Source organism: Perissodus microlepis, chromosome 13 (assembly GCF_051167445.1).
Source record: "Perissodus microlepis isolate ML-2025 ecotype Zambia chromosome 13, ASM5116744v1, whole genome shotgun sequence".
Classification (NCBI taxonomy): Eukaryota; Metazoa; Chordata; class Actinopteri; order Cichliformes; family Cichlidae; genus Perissodus; species Perissodus microlepis.
The window spans coordinates 18,165,572-18,183,154 of record NC_140473.1 but is presented as its reverse complement, the minus strand read 5'-3'; the positions used below and the strand labels follow the sequence as shown (position 1 = coordinate 18,183,154).

The following is a 17,583-nucleotide window of genomic DNA, read 5'->3' as shown; positions in this document are numbered from 1 at the left end:
ACACACACTCCAATTCCAGTACAAAAGTCAGTACACAGCTTGATTGATGTACAACACACCGATCATTACAGGAGACCCGATTACCATTTAATTGATAATTTGTGCAATTCTGCAGTAAAAAGAAGAGGAATTCTGCTGGAAATAGTTGGAGTTTTTTTCAAATCCAAAGCAGGGTTATGAAGTTGGTAATAAGATGCTGAGAATGTCTCCAGCAGTGATCAGTGCTCTGAATGTATTCTTACTTTTCACACCGTGATGCATGCATTAAAAGTAGGTATGTCCCAAATCAGTTTTGGTAAAAGGGAAACAGCAGTACTGATCTGTATCGGCTACATGAAGTGAAGTTCAAATGAATGAGATTCGCATTGACATTGTGCCAGATCAGGTAAAGCGAGTGGGCAAAATAAATACAACTAAAAGGAATGCATTTAACCTTTTGTTTGAAGTGGAAATCAAGCAAGGAAATGTCTCGTTCCAAAGATATATACATGTATTTTTAAATCTTTGGCCATCATATCACATTAGAAAGAAACCAGCTGAAGCCATGTTGCAGGTTTAAAGCAAAACTATTAAGCCAAACCTCTGAATTCAATTTCCTTTACTAATAACAGAGGCCCAGCACAGGCCCACTTTAAGTTATTAAGTGTACACACTGCAGCTGCACAATGCAGGAAAACATGAATATTGGATTAAACTCAGCATCAAAAGCTAGTCAATCTTTAAAATGATTTGCATCAAAGATTAGAGCACAAAACTGGATCAGGACAACCCTTTATAACATTGTGTGGGTTTGAGTGCATGTGTGAGTTTGTGCGTGCCACAGCATTTAAAATCAGCCCTTTTACCTACAGGTGTAACACCAGGAGCCAGCTGTAACAACAAAACAAATATAGCGGGACAATGACTCATGCACATGTTATTTTCTGTGAGTACGCGATACAAGCACATGAATAAATCTGGCTCTGTGCTCAATATTTAATCAATGCACTACAAGTACTTTGTGTTTGTATGCACACATGCATGGATGGGCATCTTAAAAGAGTAAGCGACAGTGAGCTTAGGCTGATAAAGCCTCTCTTTCTCTCTGTACCTCCTCAATGTCATTATCCAAAGCGACGATTCCCAGGGGGGCAGTAAGGTTGGCACTGGCTGAGATAGTCGTACCAACTGGGGAGGACTCACTCACATAGCCCTGATAGGTAGCAAACTGGAAATACGGTGCCTGGTTGTTCTGATCCAAGATTTCAACGATGACTTTAGCATATGCTGGGAGGGGATGACCATTATCCTGTTCAGCCTTGGGAGAGGGAAAAGAAAGAACAAGGGTGCAAGTCACTCTGTGGAAAATACCATATCAACAAGACTACTCTGCTGGAAAGTTATGCTGTTCCAACTCTCATGCAGGCACAGAAATAGAAAGGCATAATTTCTCTGAGTGTCATTTCAATTTTAAAAAAGCTATATTGACTAAATTTAATCAGGGGTCCATTTAGGATTAGAACTTAGTAATTACCGGGGCATTTAACAGAAATACCATCCTTTGTAGGAGAGGGACTGCAATTAGTGGCACTCCTTTGCTGTCAAATCAGTGACCAGTGATAGAAGGAGGCTCTTGGGAATATTACGAGCTGATTCAATGCCAAAATTAACCACTTCACTATTAAAAAGGCTCATACCAAATCTGTCTGCATTGCTGAAGGTGAAAAATCCCTGTTTCTCTGTCTTCTGAATCAACCACAGAACAGTCTGATATAATAAAATCCCCATTTACAGCTCATCTATTCAGCATGTCAATATCCTCAACCAAAAACAGACATGCAGGACTCAGCTATGAAACAGAGCTTAGAGAAATGTTCTGTTACAAGACCACTGAAAGAGTGAAAATTACATTGCTCAATCAGGTATCAGTCCATTTGTGAAAAAAACAAGTTTCTTGAAAAATCTATTACATAACATACATCCCATTACATAAAATCAATATGTCCTCTTAAGCTATTAAAATGTTTACAAATTAAATCTGGAAAGATAAATCCAGAGCTGTAAAAGCTCCAAGAAATGCACAAGTGAAACATGAACCTGCATCCAAAATCAGTTTGCATTTGTGCTATGTACAGAGAAACACAGAGCAAACTAGAGGAATCCATAACAATCACAACAATGTAAACAATCCTTCCACTTCATTTTGCTGCACAGCTGGTGGGTGACATGGCCACTTTAGTAACATAGTACATTTCCATAAATCAGTATGTTGTCTCAGCCATTCAAACTGCACAAAACCTAATGAAGCTGAACTTACACTAGAGTCGAATCTGACACTGCCACAAGAGGAAACTTAATGAATGCGGTCTGGTCAGGCTGTCACTACAATCTTTCGCCTCCTAAGTACATATGTCACTTTTGCCACCCACACTGGGATGCTTCAGAAACATTAAGGCTTTGAAAATACAGAAGGAGTGGGGGACTAAGAGAACATCAGTTTAGGCCATGACCTGGAACTAATTCAGCACATTAGCTCAATTTCACTGGGCTTGTGTTGCAGAGTGCCAATTGTAAGAAATGTAAGCGCTTGTACTGCAAAATTGTAAACTGCAGGTTCCCCATGACTTCATGTTTACTGCCTTATGTGTATAGCTTACTATGGGGAAAAGAAAAAAAAACCACTTGTAGCATATTCAGTTGAGCTTCCCTCCAGCTGAGATTCATACCTGTTATTATTTCAATCACAATCTCATGTCAGATTCTCTTCCCCAAACATCTTCTACTTATCCCCTTATCAAAGTGATAATAAGAACACCAGCACTATACTGACCCAGAGATCCAATCTGCTCACACAAACTCCTGAGGGAAAAAACAAAAATGCTGTCACTGACAGCCATAACATACACTTCACATACAGTGTTCCCTCATGATTTAGCTCTTTAGCAGTGTCCCTATTTCAGGAAGCCAGTGCTAAATGTCCTGCTCTCCACCGCTACAACCCACATGCCTGCAGGAGATGCCTGCTACAAAATTCACTGTTTTTCACTCGATTTTGATTCCAGTGTCCTGATTCCCTCATCCTGAGAGTGCCATTTCTTCATTCTCTTACTTTCACCAAGCCGTCACGTCTGCCTTTGACATTTGGCTTAATCTCACCGCAGTCACCTTAGTAGATGTACCTAAGTCAACATCAATGATGACTTAAAACACAAAGCACATGTTGTCTAAAATAGGCTCCTGCTTATTTAACTGTTACCTTACCTAAAGCATTAACTATGCAGAACCTTCAAGGCACAAAAGTCAAATTCTTACTCACCTGCTCCTTTGAATCCTAGAATAATCATTCCTTGCCCTGTACATGAATCAGGTAGATGAGGCTCCATCTACCATCTTCCAGACACATCTCCCTCTCTATCTCTCTTGGTCTTTTCCTCCTTCCCCTCTGAACCGTCTCCTTTCCTCAAGCTATGCACAATCATCCCAAAGACATGCAGAAAGCTTCTCATATGATCAGCCTCCCTTCCTCTTGTGGAAATCTTCCTCTCATCTCTTTGCTCCCCAGCTATCCCAGTAAATAGCACGTTACACACTGCTCAGAGGTGTCTAGAGGTTAGTGATGGGTAGATGGAAAGTTCATCTGCACTGCTGCACCAGCAGCACATAGGCAATTCCTGACTATGCTCTAAATTAAGATTCATGAAGGCACAGCAGCCTGTCCTGCTAAGTCCATAAATCATAACATATTTTTCACCCCCATCTCCTAAGGAGCTAAAGATAAGGTTAATGGCCTTCAGGACAGAGGTTATCTGGGTAGAACAGGTAAGGGTGCACGCTAAAGTTTTTAAGAGATGAGTCAAACTTAATCTCGCAAAAGCCCATTAAAAATAGAAGAGAATTGAAATCTTGAATAAAGTAGTGTTGTTTGCCTAACGTGAAGGAAGGAGAGAAATCAATATTGTACCTTTAGCTGATGAAACAGACAATGAGGCTCTATCACGGTAAATGTTTTAACAATCCTTGTAGGACTGCGCATGTCTAATAGTTGACACTAATTTACTGCAAATTTTTGCAAATGCAATTTGTCGTAATTACTAACATTACACTGCACTGTTACATGAATGTAATGAACAGGCTTTGTATTGAGGTTAAGTTTAATGAGATTTCTCAAGAACTGTGTAGGTGTAGGGCAGATTGAAACAATTCAACTATTGAGGAATGAATAAGTCAAATGTGCTTTTATACTTTACCTTGATGACTAATGTGAACTTTTGATACAAGTCCCGGCTGATTGGCTGCAGGACGCGCATTTCTGCAGTGGTTCTGTTCAAAGAGAAATATGCTGCATATGTGTTTGGTTCACCTGCAATATAAAATAAGAACATTTATGGTAGAATCAACCCCAGAAGAAATATTAAAAAGGAAAATCATGGCATCAGCTCAGCCAAAGACATTAAAAGTGTAAAAATCAATGAAAATACGTGATGAACCTACCAACTAGGATGTAGTAGAGAATGTTTGGTCTGGCACTTGGGGGCTGTATATTTCTGTCCATGTCCACAGCACGGATCGGAGGGGTAACATTCAGTGGGTTCAGTTTGCTCTGCAACAAGGGGTGGCTGAGTCAACAATACAGCAACATAATCAAAATGCAAATTGATTAATTTCCTCTAGATCTCACTGTTGCACGGATCACCTAAAATAACTCTGACTGCATTTTTATGCAGAGCAAAAAAAAAACCCCGGAAACTGTTCTGCAATAGAAAATTCTTCTTAAAAAAAAGATCTGCCCCAGAAAGTTTTCTGTGTGCTCTATATCAATATTTTGGTTGCTGTATAATCTTATGTGATGTTTTGCACAGTCCTCGCAACTCTGCTCTTCCACATAAAAACAGCATTCTCCAGAGAAGCTACTCTACGCTTTCAGCCCAGCCCATTAAAGTGCTTTCTGCCTTAAAGTAGAGCTGCTGTGATTAGACGTTGCCTCAGTTCCACCTGCTTATGCACTATAGCACTTATTAATGTTAACTGATAGGAGAACTGCTGATATTGTGCAGTGCGGTGCCTTGCTGGCTTTTCTCTTGCGCCTCTAGTGAATAACACTACAAATGTAGAAAGCTACAGCCATGTGTTCCTTCCCCACATTTTGATAGTATCAACTCTTCTTCTCACCTTTACAAAAAGTATATAACCTGCTGGCTATATACTTCAGCGAGCTTGTTGGTAAGCACCATAACATAATGATAAGAATAAGGAAAACAACGAACCGAAGCTTATAGATTTCTTATTTCCATGCATGTAAATGTACCTGATAGTGTTGGACATAAAAGATAATCTGCTAGTGGTGCTTTAGGATAATTTCCCCCGCTTATGCACACTCACACATCATCAGCACTAACTACCTTGGCTTTACCTTTATGCATTTGCATCAACATATGGTTAAATGGGAATATGTTTAGCACATCACATTTAAGAATACCTTTCCTCATGCAAAACGCCTCCATATGGCTGACACAGTATGTGCGTGTATGCTAAGGGGCCACTGCTAAACTTCCTTAGTGTAGATAGGCACATGGCTAACAGCTCACTGGAAGAAGAATCCCTCCCTGAGGGGGTATATTTATATCCATCAGCTCTGGAGTAATCCTTACACCCCTCCCCAACCAACCCTCTCGCTTTTACAATGTCTGGAGGTGCGCTAAATCAAATCCCCCTAGCTCTGCACAATGATGATTAGCTATAATACCCTCCTTCAGCAGTCATTATCCAGGGGACTCCAGAGCCCACATTATATCCCCCCAGGGCTTCAAATAAATACAGATCAACTTAATAATGTCTGTCTAGCTATTGTGATTAATTACAATACACTCATCAATTATGAGAAGACAATTCTCCCAGTGGACAGACATGTTAGTGTTACACTGCAAAATTCCCCCCAAAAAATAAAAAAAAGAAAGAGAAAAAAACCCCCAAACAATCAGAGACCAAATCAGAAGTCGTATAAGCATGTATATCGACAGTAAAGGGTAAGGAGGTATGGTGAACCCATGCTGTGTTCACAGGAGGAAAAAAAAAAAACTGCTAAACAGATGATGAAAAGCTTTGGTTTGTGTAGCTGGTGCTGTCGTGTCTTGCATAACAGTCTGAAAACCTTTTATCATAAATAATAAATTACAAACTATCAATGGAAGGTCTGGACAAACAACTGTGACTCACTATGCCACCCTAAATAAAAACCGCAACTTTAGGTTTTTTTTTTTTTAAATACCCATCTATATATATATATCCCACTGTGTCTTTATTGCAGGCTTTTGTGTTATTTAGTGTCACACTCTGGCTCCATTCAATATAATTTGATTCCATTCATCTCTCATGTTCAGAACATGTCACCACAGTACACTTAAGCCATACTTGATGAAACCGTTTCCTCGCAACTGCCTGAGCTGAGCTAAATGAATCCGATGATTCCTCACAATGCAGCTGGTCCAACTATAAGTGTGTTGGTTAGGAAAATTATACTTAAAATAACAAGAAAAACATTAACCATATACAGGAATAAGAGTAGGCTACTGGAAAGCAGATTCACATTAATGGCCATATAAATGGGGGGATATTTAAGCTAACCACAACACAAAAAGGTCCAAAATAAAAGGAGTGCTTCTACCTTCCTCTGAGGAAACCACAGCTTGATTCACTTTTGTTCATTCTAATGACTATTACATGCATGGAGATACACAGCAAATATAAAATATGTTTTATAAATAAACAACTAATCATGTATAGACTAACATAAATTCTGTTGGTGCACTAGTTGCTCTCGCCACCTCGGATCTATATGAATTTCCCTCTCTTTTTCCCCTCAATGGTTTTTAGATGTGATCCCAAGTCATCTCATGCTTCAGTTTAATTTGTGAGTACAATGGAAAACAAAATGCAGTAATAAACTGCAAATTGTACTCTGCCTTCGGGTGAGGAGGCAAAGACAAGGTATAATGAGGCAATTAGGGTATTTAAAAGGCGTGACATAGATTAACATATAACAAGAATGTGAACATATGGCACAAATGTCTCACAAACCATGTATACTGTGCATATGCACACATACAGAATGACAGGTAAAAACCCAGCCTCCATGCATGAAAACATAAACATGCATATATTAGCAGGAGGAAATCTGTTAAAATGACCTTGTGGAATAGCAGTGTGTTCACACTTGCCTGTCTGCCTGGCTCTTACCGGTTCAGTGAATTCAGGGATAGCAGCACGGTAGGTGAGGGGGTTGCAGTCACGAGTGTTGTTCACTAAAACACAAGGTAGGAACATGGGACCCAGGTCGTCTCCATCCTCGACATCCACAGTCAAAGTTGTGGTAGCTGTTAGTCGGTTAGGGGGGAATGGAGCGCGGTCCTGGAAGACAAGAAAATGGCTACAGATTGAGCAACTTTCTGAAGCAGTCGAAAAATCCAAAACTACTTAATGATTTGGTCTCATGTGTCTATACTGAAATCTCCTGAAATATACCTGAACACCCTGACAAGCTTTAGTCATGCATTTACGCTAATTCTTTAGGACCGAGTCTTTACAACTTGAATCGAGACATACATCATCTCCAGCTATGTTTTAAAATGATAGCCTCACTGCTGTTCGGCAACGGCAGAAAGCATTTCAGCTTCCACCTTCATATTTCTTCCACTTTCTACAACTGTGGCAATTTTTAAAGGGCTGATATCTCACTGTACAAGAAAAAGCTTCATCACTTCGGGGTGTCTCATGAGTATCCAACCATATACTAAAGGTGGTGTGTGTCATTTTTTTTCTCCAAACATCTGCACAACTTTAAATAACCATCTTTAAATCACTCAGGGAACACTGGCAGGATGAATTGGGCACTGAAATTACAGAAAGTAGAGTCAAAGTGTGGAAGACTGTCATACTTCTTCTATAAATGCTTTGCATATTTCGATACAACTCAACTCACAAGTTTCATAGATGGCTTTTCTCATACCTAAACCCTCTGAGTGAAATATCAATTAACACTATCTCACCGTTTATAAAGTTAGATGCCTGACCTGCTTAATGTTTTGTTTCATAGCAACTTTACAGACTTTAAATGAGACTGAAGAGCACTTATCAACATTCATTAAGAATCTTTTCTTCCACAAAAATACAGCTCTGTACAATAAAACACCGACAGCGCCGCAGCTACTCTTAAAGATTCCCCCGTAGTATTGTTGCTTCCTTGAGTGGTATCCAGAGAAGTGAGCAGCACAGCACTTCAAAGATTTACGTTCTCAGTATAATTGAACTCTTGACACAAGCAGTGCAGAGTTCTAGTAAATACCATGTCTTCTTCCTTTTCTTTACCCTGACATCCTTTTGCAAGAGAAAATGAAATCCCCCTGGAGGACCTCTCGCCAGTTCAAAGAGTTGAGTCTTTTGCTCTTTCATGCAGGAAATGTAGAGAATAGAGGACGAGTTGAGTGTTAAATGATTATCTGTCCTGCAACACTTCACCTCACAGTATAGGGTGTTATATTTGACCGCTGCTTGTTAGGGAAAGCGGCTCTGTAATGGGTAATTAGGAAAAGATACTATGATATGAATCATGGTACATGTTGCCAGGGGAGAGGTTTGATATTTTAAGATCTGGATGTTGGCCGAGAAGGCTTTGAATCATCCAGCTTGGGTGTTTCTTTGATTGATGTGATTGGCTACCACCTGTGCTGGAACATTTGAATCAACACAAATCAGCTCATGCCTACGCTGCCACCTGAAAAGTTAAACTTTTCATAACACTTCACTAGTAACTAGTAAGTAACTCAACTAAATCAAAGCAACAGCCCATCATTATGAGACTGGCAACACACAACATCAAACATTCAGAGTGAATGGCGAGGAAGCCAGAAAAGCTTCAGTGCAAGTCATTAAATAAATTATAAATCAAACCTGTTCTGGTATACCAACTATGTCGAAGGCAGCTTAAAGCAAAACAAAATAAAACAAAAAAAGCTGCAATGAAACCCTGGAGGGTTCATTCTTCTCGACACTGAATCACGATCAACCTGAATATAATCTATTAAATACAAAATGTGCGTACACTGACTTCATCAAAGCAGCAAGCTACTGGCTTCATATTTAGTTTGATCTAATTCAAATAAAATATCACAACATTTAGAGAAATGGTTTTAGTGACAACAAAAGTTCTTAACCTCAAGTGCACTGTGGAGGCAGACACACTCAAAAGCATCTATAAATCATGGCCTATTTATACGTGATGACCCCATTCGTCAATCTGAACTCATGCAACTCAACTCAGTATTGGCTGTTTGTGTATGCAGATGCGTTTGCTTACATTGGCTTGGACCAAAACCAGGTACCGTGTTCTGTCCTCGTAGTTTAGTCTCTCTGCCAAAATAATGTTTCCTGAAAGGCTGTTGCTGACTGCTACTGTTCTGTTAGATGCCTGAAAGAGAAAGCCATGGACTGTGATTAATAAAGAAATCTGCATTTGTGTAGAAGATGCTTATTATGATGTGCGATCTGTCCATATACCGGGTCTCCGGGGTTGTAAATGATGCTGTATTCTATATGTCCATTAGGCCCATCATCAATGTCTGTAGCACCATTATTTCCCGAGAAGCCAGTGAAAATTGTTGTTCCAGGTGGTGTGAGCTAGACAAAAATATGCAAGGGAAAAAGAAAAGTCAACAGCTCTAACAGCCCCCTGTGAGTACAACGTCAACTTACAGCAGAAAGAACATTCATATGGCTATTACTGCTGCCGCTCCATCCCATTAATATCCCCAAAAAATGGGGAAAAAAGGGAAAATGTTGGAGTCAGCAGCAGTCTGAAAGCTTACGTGCACTGCTGACAGAATAACAAAAAGTAAGTATGAGAACCACTGCTGTTCCCAAGAGCCCTTAGCAAAGTCCACAGAACCAGGCAGTGGGCAGGAGATCTTGTTCAGGGAAGTTGACAGCAATGTAGACTGACTCACTGTACTGTTAGGGCAGTTGCACATGGCTATGATAACACACTGTGACAGGAATTTTGAACATGCAGAGCACACAAAGGGTGAACAGCAAAGAACAGAAGTTGTGGTTGCTTAGAACTCAGCGGGGAGCTCTCATTTAATCTCAAAAACATATGACTAGAAAGTCTGAAGATTTGATGCATTATCTTGAATCACTGCAGGTGTTGCAGGTGTATTTGAATTAAAAAAAAAAAAAAGGTTATCCTTTCTGGTGCTCACTAGATGTATGCGAGTTGCAGATGGTGTCGATATCAAAGCCTAAACATAAATACTAAATATAGGCAATGAATAATACGCTGTTAACAACAAACAATTAACTAACAGCCATTTGAGTCGTACCATTATTTTAAATGTCTGACAAATTGTCTCAGATGTAAAGGAAAGAGGCATTAGATTTAAAAAGCTGCCCCACTCTGCCTCACAGTTATCAAACATTTCTGGCAAACAGCAACGCATGACAGTACACTGTGTTTAAGATTCGTGCATAGGGGCACAGGGAATTGCTCCCTTACCTCGTTTACTGCAACATAGTAGCGTGGCTGCTGAAAGCGAGGGGCGTTGTCATTCCTGTCCCTCACAACAATCCGTACCTCATGCAAGATGATAGTACCAACCAGCTGATTTGTGCACTGCACCTGAACAACGATGGTGCTGATGGAGTTGGGGGGCTAAAAACAAATAACAAGAAAGAAAAAAAAAAATGCTATATAACACTGTGGAAATTGTAGAGTTCTAATTCCCATGTTTCTTATATAATGGAGTCATAATAACCTACAGCGCATTGTATCGGACAGTTTGTAAAGAGCAATAGGCATACTTAATAACAACAGTGGAAAGCGACACAGTTCCAGTATGAAATCTGCTTGTTAGCTATCATGCTTGCATAGCATTGGTAAACCCTAATGAGGGCGATTGTTTGTTAGGCTACCAGGGGCAGCCCAATATTTATTTGTGAATATGCAGTGTAAGAAAACTATTATAAAGGATGAAAGTGCAAATACACTATACTGAAAGGCAGCATCTCATCATACTGCCATTACTACGCTCATCTCAGTTTAGCAGCAAGGGTCAACTTTCCACATAGTGTAATTCGGCTAACTAGCTCCCTCCATCGCTTCTCTTCTTTTCAGCTGCAGAGCTTTGTCCCACACATGTACTTCCATTATTATTTATTCTATATGCATTTATGGCATATTCCTGTTAATAGCTCCACATTCACCTCCTTCTCTTTAGTCCGTATGATCTGAACACATGCTTTAAAACACCTTTTCACTATGACAGCAATACTATGCATCTTGCATCATGGATCCTTTACTGCACCATTTACACAGGTGTGTATGTACTTAGGACCTGTAATGTGTTGTACAGACACATGGACTGTTTTGTTTTTTTGTTTGTCATTGAATCACTTTAAGGCTAAGAGTGAATTACCATGGCCTAGTGACACAAATTACAAGCAACTCTGTTGCTACATCATATCTTGTGTTATTCTAAATCCATCTATCCATACATCTGTTTCCCAGCTGCATATTTGTTGGAATGGCTAAGGGTTTATTTTCTTATGATTGATGATTTGGCATAACTAAGGCAAGAGGAAGCTGAGAAATAAACCCTCAGTACTGTACTCACATCTCTGTCCAGAAAACGCCCAGTGCTGTTGAGGTAGAGTCTCTGCCGTGCTGGTTCCAATATCACCCAGTAGTCATAATTATCCAACAACGTCAGTGAGATGGTTCTGCCTGGGTCTTGGGCACGGCCATTTATCTGCATGTTTTCCACCAAAACTGTACCTATAAATGAAGAGCAGTCATAAATAAATCAATGACTAAGACGTAAAAGGATTTTCACCTTAAATAATATTTTATTATACTATGCAGTAAACTGGTTTGTCAAAAAAAATGCAATTAAATTGCTTTTTAAAGGACTCATTCTACATACTGGTCAAATATTTTGCTTTAAAAATATTTAAAAGCAAATAGGCTGGAACATGAAGGTCATAAAACTTTAAATGGCCATCATTAGGCAACCAGCAACCAACATTAACAGCAGCAGTCTGTACAAATTTTGTTTTTATTATGTGTCATGTGCTTAATATTGGGTATCCTTTCTCAAATAACTTTGCAAAGAAAAACATAAAATGACTTTTAAGTTTCACTCTTATATGAACATTCAAAGTCTGCCTTAGATAACTGAAAATACTGCCTCAGATCTCTGTGGACTATTCCACATATTATGTAGGCAAATCTCTAAAATTGATCATTATCATCCCTGGGAGCACCGTCACCTTCTGGTTTATATTTTACGGCTTTTAATCAGCGAGTAATTAAACTTTGCTACAGCCTCTGGGACAAATCCTGTAAAGCCAGTTAAATCTGAGGATTGGTTGACTCCTAAGTGGCCAAATTAGATTTTTGAAAAAAATACTGGAAGCTTAATAATGCAGGAACTAGCAGCCAACCCTACGTCCTACTGCCCCAGCACCTCCTAGATGTTCAAGCCCTGAGCAGTTTTATTTAGAGCAACATGTACACAACACAGCTTTATTGAAAACACCAAATATGGAAAAATGGCACTTTACTGACGGAAATTGGGTAAACATTTTTTTTTTTTAAAGAAAATGTCATTGCACTGGCCGTGACAGTTACACTGGTTATGTTCATTTCTTTTTGGGTTCTTGAGAGATACACACATCTTGTGACATAGTGAGAGTATTCTTTGTGGCAGCCATCACAAACATCCATCAAATTCAGAACAAAACACGAGTCACTGCTTTACCTGAAAAAGCTTTGAAATGAGATCCTGCTACGACTTTTACTAGTTTTAGCCACAAAAATATTAACACCCAGAAGATCTGTCCATGTCTTAACAACATTTGGGATTCAAAAGTCGATTTTTTTTTTAATTTACTTTTTTAAACCAACAAATTTGATGTATCATATCTTTAAAACATTACAGCAATAGACACACAATGGCACTCTCCTTGTTATGGCTAGCTGTCTAAACTAAACCTGCCATTGCCTTTATCTGCTTTGTGGCTGTACGGATCACTCGGTTTTAACACTTCTTGAACAGAGTTGCACAGAGAGCACAGTGGGGTGTTTTTGATAGTTGTCTGAATAAAACATAGGATTTCTTTTTAAGGACATTCATTCCATGAATGTGGTTTGTTTTTCAGATTGTGATTCGCATTGTGATTAAAAAATATCAAATGACTGACATGAATTGTATTTAAGACAATCAGTTTGTCTTTATACATATACAATACAAGATTAATTGTTTATAAGTAGATTACTGTGCAAACATTTGTTTTTTCCTTATGTTTGCACGTTTCCATAAATCCCTGCACCTATTTCACATGTTGTATTGTCCCTAGCAAAACACAAAGAAATGAGTTGTTGGCTCAAGATTTTAGCACAGTACCGCAGCTCAGCTAATGACCAAACATACCTTACATCTGACAGTGTGTTCATGCATTATCATTTACTGACATTTCAACCACTACCTTAATTCCAACCCTTTTCCATTCAGTACATTTTACATGTACCTAACATCATGGATCACATCATCCAGTGATTTTCAAATGTGACAAAGTGTGAAAAAGTGACTAAAGTTTAGAGCTAGCAAACTTACAAGTATACATAGAAATTCTGCAGAAACTAAAAGCCCTTGACATGCCTTGCTAATCTACCAGCTGTAAAACGTAAGAGGGTGGTGGTATTTTAATGGGCTTTTTAATTGGTGCCCCCAACATCTTGTACTTTATCATTTCATAAAACTGGTTTAGTCATTTAGTCATTAGTCACTCAGACTCGAAGATCCTCAAGAAGGAGCACAGATGGAGTTACGATGGAAGCTTTTGCATTATAATTACAATACCCGCTGCTGCATTTTCATGCTCATATTAATGACTGCGCTCCTCATCTGTAGTAGTCAAGGTTTGATGCATCCGTGTGTTGTGATCACAAGGACCAAAAATTATGTGTCTCCGTTAGGCCAAACTCAGCCTGAAAAATGGTTCTTCTAAGAATTTAATTTAAAAGTCAAAAGAGCCCCCTGTTGCTGGTTCATTAATCTAAAACACAGCTTTTCATAATATCTGCCTCAGTAACTTGAGTGGTGAGCAACATTTTTTTTTTTTGAAACTCTCAGGTTGTAAATTACGCAGCTGATAATATTACAAAGGAGGCCACAGAGAGTCTTCTTTCTTTCTCAAGTTAATTGAACTTCAGTTTTTCTGCTGTGACAGCCAAAACTCCTAGTTTTTTGAGCACACCCTCCCTCAATCTCTGTCACGCAGCAAAAAGTTGTCCTCCTCATCAATCGAGAAGATGCCAGAGTCTGTCAGACCTGTGCAGACCTAGCCATGTGTTATATACGGTATGTACTAAATAAATAAAACAAGTCTCTTTAGTAGCCTGTGACTCAGTCAGTGTCATCTCTGGGCAGACGCGCCTCTGATCTGGGCTTCATAGCAGACCAACTCCACAGAGACAACACAGAGAGCTCACTTTTATCCCAAATATCAATAATGCTGGCATCCATAGACGATGGCAGCAGATAAGTGTGGAGGCCCATTTCTGATAGGTTTCCAAGCTTGGTATGAACAAAAAGTCAGTTTCATTGGTAGTTTCACTCATTGGTATTAGCATGGAGTCCAGTCCTTTGAGTTGAGGCCACAGTTTTCATTTTTAAAATGAGTTCACGGTGCCACAAGAAACCACATAAAAATATTAACAAGTTGGTAAACAGGAAGTTATCTCACTGCAAATGTTGCCAGAGGCTAGAACTTGCCAAGTACTTTTTTTATTTAAAAAAAAATGTGGTTAGCACAAAGACCTCCAGTAAGAAAAGATTTTTTTCCCCATTTTAATAGGAGCAGACAGTAAGCACACGCGTAGAAATGGTGGCATATTGTTGAAGAAAGGAGTTTGAGTGGAAATAGCTGCAGTCATTATGCACAGCTCTCTTCTGAAATTAGCGGGATAAAACACTAACAACAAATTCACATAAAAAGTCAGCTAGTATAAAAGCTAAACCAGATCAGGTGTTTGAAGGTTTGCCTTAGAAACTCTGAACAGTCCCAGAAATGTTTTGTGAGCAAACATTGCTAAATTGTATGTATGAAAATGCCTATTTATCTGTGTAGTTACTGGCTTTTTACAGCACTAAAACTGCAATACTGCAACATCTCTGGAAAGAAGTATATCCATTTCATTTGCATATATTTTAATATTTAATATGCAGTTACATGTATTTTCTCCTTTGTGTGGGAGGCAAGGTTTTACTTTCCTCAACCATGACTTTGGTCAGACCTGTCTCCAGGAAATGCATTGCTACTGCAGTTTAAGCCCAAGCAATATCAATACCATCATAATAAGCTAAAATAACAAAAAAAGTGCCAATTTCTGACTTAGTTTGTTACTTGGCATCTGATAAACAAGACACAAACAGCTATCCTGCCTTTTTTTTTTTTTACTTTTTTTTTTTCAAAAAAACAAAAAACAAAAAAAGAAAAAAAAAAGGCAAAAAAGGAAATTTTAGGGGGGAAAAAATCCCCCCAGTACAAACCTTGGGAGACTGAATGCATAATTATATCGTTAATCCATCTTTGTTTGCATAATTAACAAATAAAAAAAATACATATGATATTCATTTTAAAATTTTCATTTTTGGGGATTAAAATGAGGTAAGAAATCTGTACTGACATAACGTCATCAGTTACTTATTAATTGAATTGATTTTGGTATCTTACTGATTGCTTTTAAAACAAAGCACGGCCTTCATGCCTGCTTCCTGGGTGAGGTCCAGAGGCTCCAATTTTGGATGTTACAGAACAGTCTAAAGACTAAATGAGGCACGTGCCTCCATATTTCACATTCAATTCAATTATTAATATGAGACTTTTGGTGCTCTCTATTCCACAGAGCAATGCAACCTCTGAAACTCCTTAATGTTTATGAACTCCTTTAATCGTGTTGTATGTATGTACGTATGTATATGTACTAAATATAGTAATAGTTGCAGTATTCTGTTACATTGTTCTCTATCAAATAATCTGTGTACTAAAAATGGTCAAGCGCCATTAGGGAAGCATGTCTGACAAGATTTCTTGTTCTGTGCACTTGCCATTGTTTATGAATACATGACAATTTAAAGAAGAAAAAAATAATAAAAACTTATATAAACAGACAAAGGTTTCATTTTGTCAAATATGTTCACCCTTTTGCAGGATGGTTTACCTGCATGTTAAATGTGAAATAAAAACTAAAAGCTATCTATTTACAGTACATCTATTTACAAAAAGTCTAATTTTACACTTAAAATCTGCTAAGCTTTAAAATAAGGCATTTCTTTTAGAAAACCCACACTGTTTGACTTTCTTTAAAACTTCCTAATCTCTAAAATATCAAGGTAACTTCTCTGCCATGTCTCGCTGTTATGCCCACATACTGACTCCTGATCTCACTCAGGCACAGACTCATTAACACATACAGCACAGACATGATCACCACCTGTCAAGAGACCTACTGTGCAGCATACATTGCCAAAATTAAAACAGTGTATGTGTATTGCAGCCATCACTGATTGAGGAGGGATATAACATCACTACTAACTTAGCACTCCAAATGTTTTAGCTACCCCACAATTACTCATGATAGACTCTGACATGAAAAACATCTGTCGTTATGCATTTTGGTAGAAAACTGGAGTCAAAGTAGCAGCAGCTGTTTGTTTCAGTAAACAGTGATTCTAAGTGTTCTGTGAAACAATCTCATCCTCTGGGGAAATGTCAAGTGTTTTTTTTTTCTTTTCTTCCATTTTTTTGTTTTTTTCCCCCCTATTGTGTGCAATAGGTCACATGGAGTCCTGGGCATATTTTTTAAAGTTACAAAATTGGTCTTCCTTGCCAATATCACCACTTGTCATCAATGTGTACAAATGTGAAACAAATGTGAAATACATACACAATCTCCCTTTCTGTTACTGAGTTATGATCTTGAATGATGGTCAGAAATATAGTTTTGCATAATATTGCGATTTACATTGTACAACCTCATCCAATTGCAAAATTTGCAATTGTAAAAAGGCTTTCAGTGGACCAACTGGTTAAACTGGTTTGACTGAATTGTGGTTTATGCCCAATAAAGTCCTGCACTAAATGGACCTTGCACTGGTTTACCACAAGGTTGCTTCAGTTTGAATGCTTACTGACAGTCAATACCAGTGCAAGCCGCTCACTACTGGCTCACAGTGACAGCACTAACATGCTGATGTTAAAATTGCTCTTATCAATCAGTCAATCAATTTATTTATAAGCACATTTAAAAACAACAGGTTGAAGAAAGTGCTGTACATAGTAAAAATGCAAAAGGTAAAAAGTAGAACAAATACACACAAAGAACAAAACAAAAACTCAAAACAAAAAGGTTTTAAAGATGTCAAGTGTTGGAGAGATCCTAATTTGAAGAGGCAGACTGTTGCAAAGTTTGGGCACAGCAATCACAAGCCCTGGTCTCCACTGGGACAATCAGAACAATTTATCAGCTGACCGGAGCGGTCTATTTGGAGTATT

General features: G+C 38.5%; 1 protein-coding gene across 1 annotated transcript in view; it reads right to left on the bottom strand.

Moving 5' to 3' along the window:
- Window positions 1-17,583, bottom strand: part of LOC146375020 (protocadherin-15-like) — a 163,947-nt gene that overhangs the window by 93,387 nt on the left and 52,977 nt on the right. Inside the window, exons 5-12 of the mRNA XM_084949255.1 lie at window positions 11,640-11,800; window positions 10,523-10,678; window positions 9,529-9,648; window positions 9,329-9,439; window positions 7,213-7,383; window positions 4,471-4,579; window positions 4,227-4,339; window positions 1,091-1,297 (exon numbers count right to left, since the gene is read on the bottom strand). Of these exons, the coding sequence (XP_084805381.1) occupies window positions 1,091-1,297; window positions 4,227-4,339; window positions 4,471-4,579; window positions 7,213-7,383; window positions 9,329-9,439; window positions 9,529-9,648; window positions 10,523-10,678; window positions 11,640-11,800 (1,148 nt within the window). The remainder of the gene's footprint in view (window positions 1-1,090; window positions 1,298-4,226; window positions 4,340-4,470; window positions 4,580-7,212; window positions 7,384-9,328; window positions 9,440-9,528; window positions 9,649-10,522; window positions 10,679-11,639; window positions 11,801-17,583) is intronic.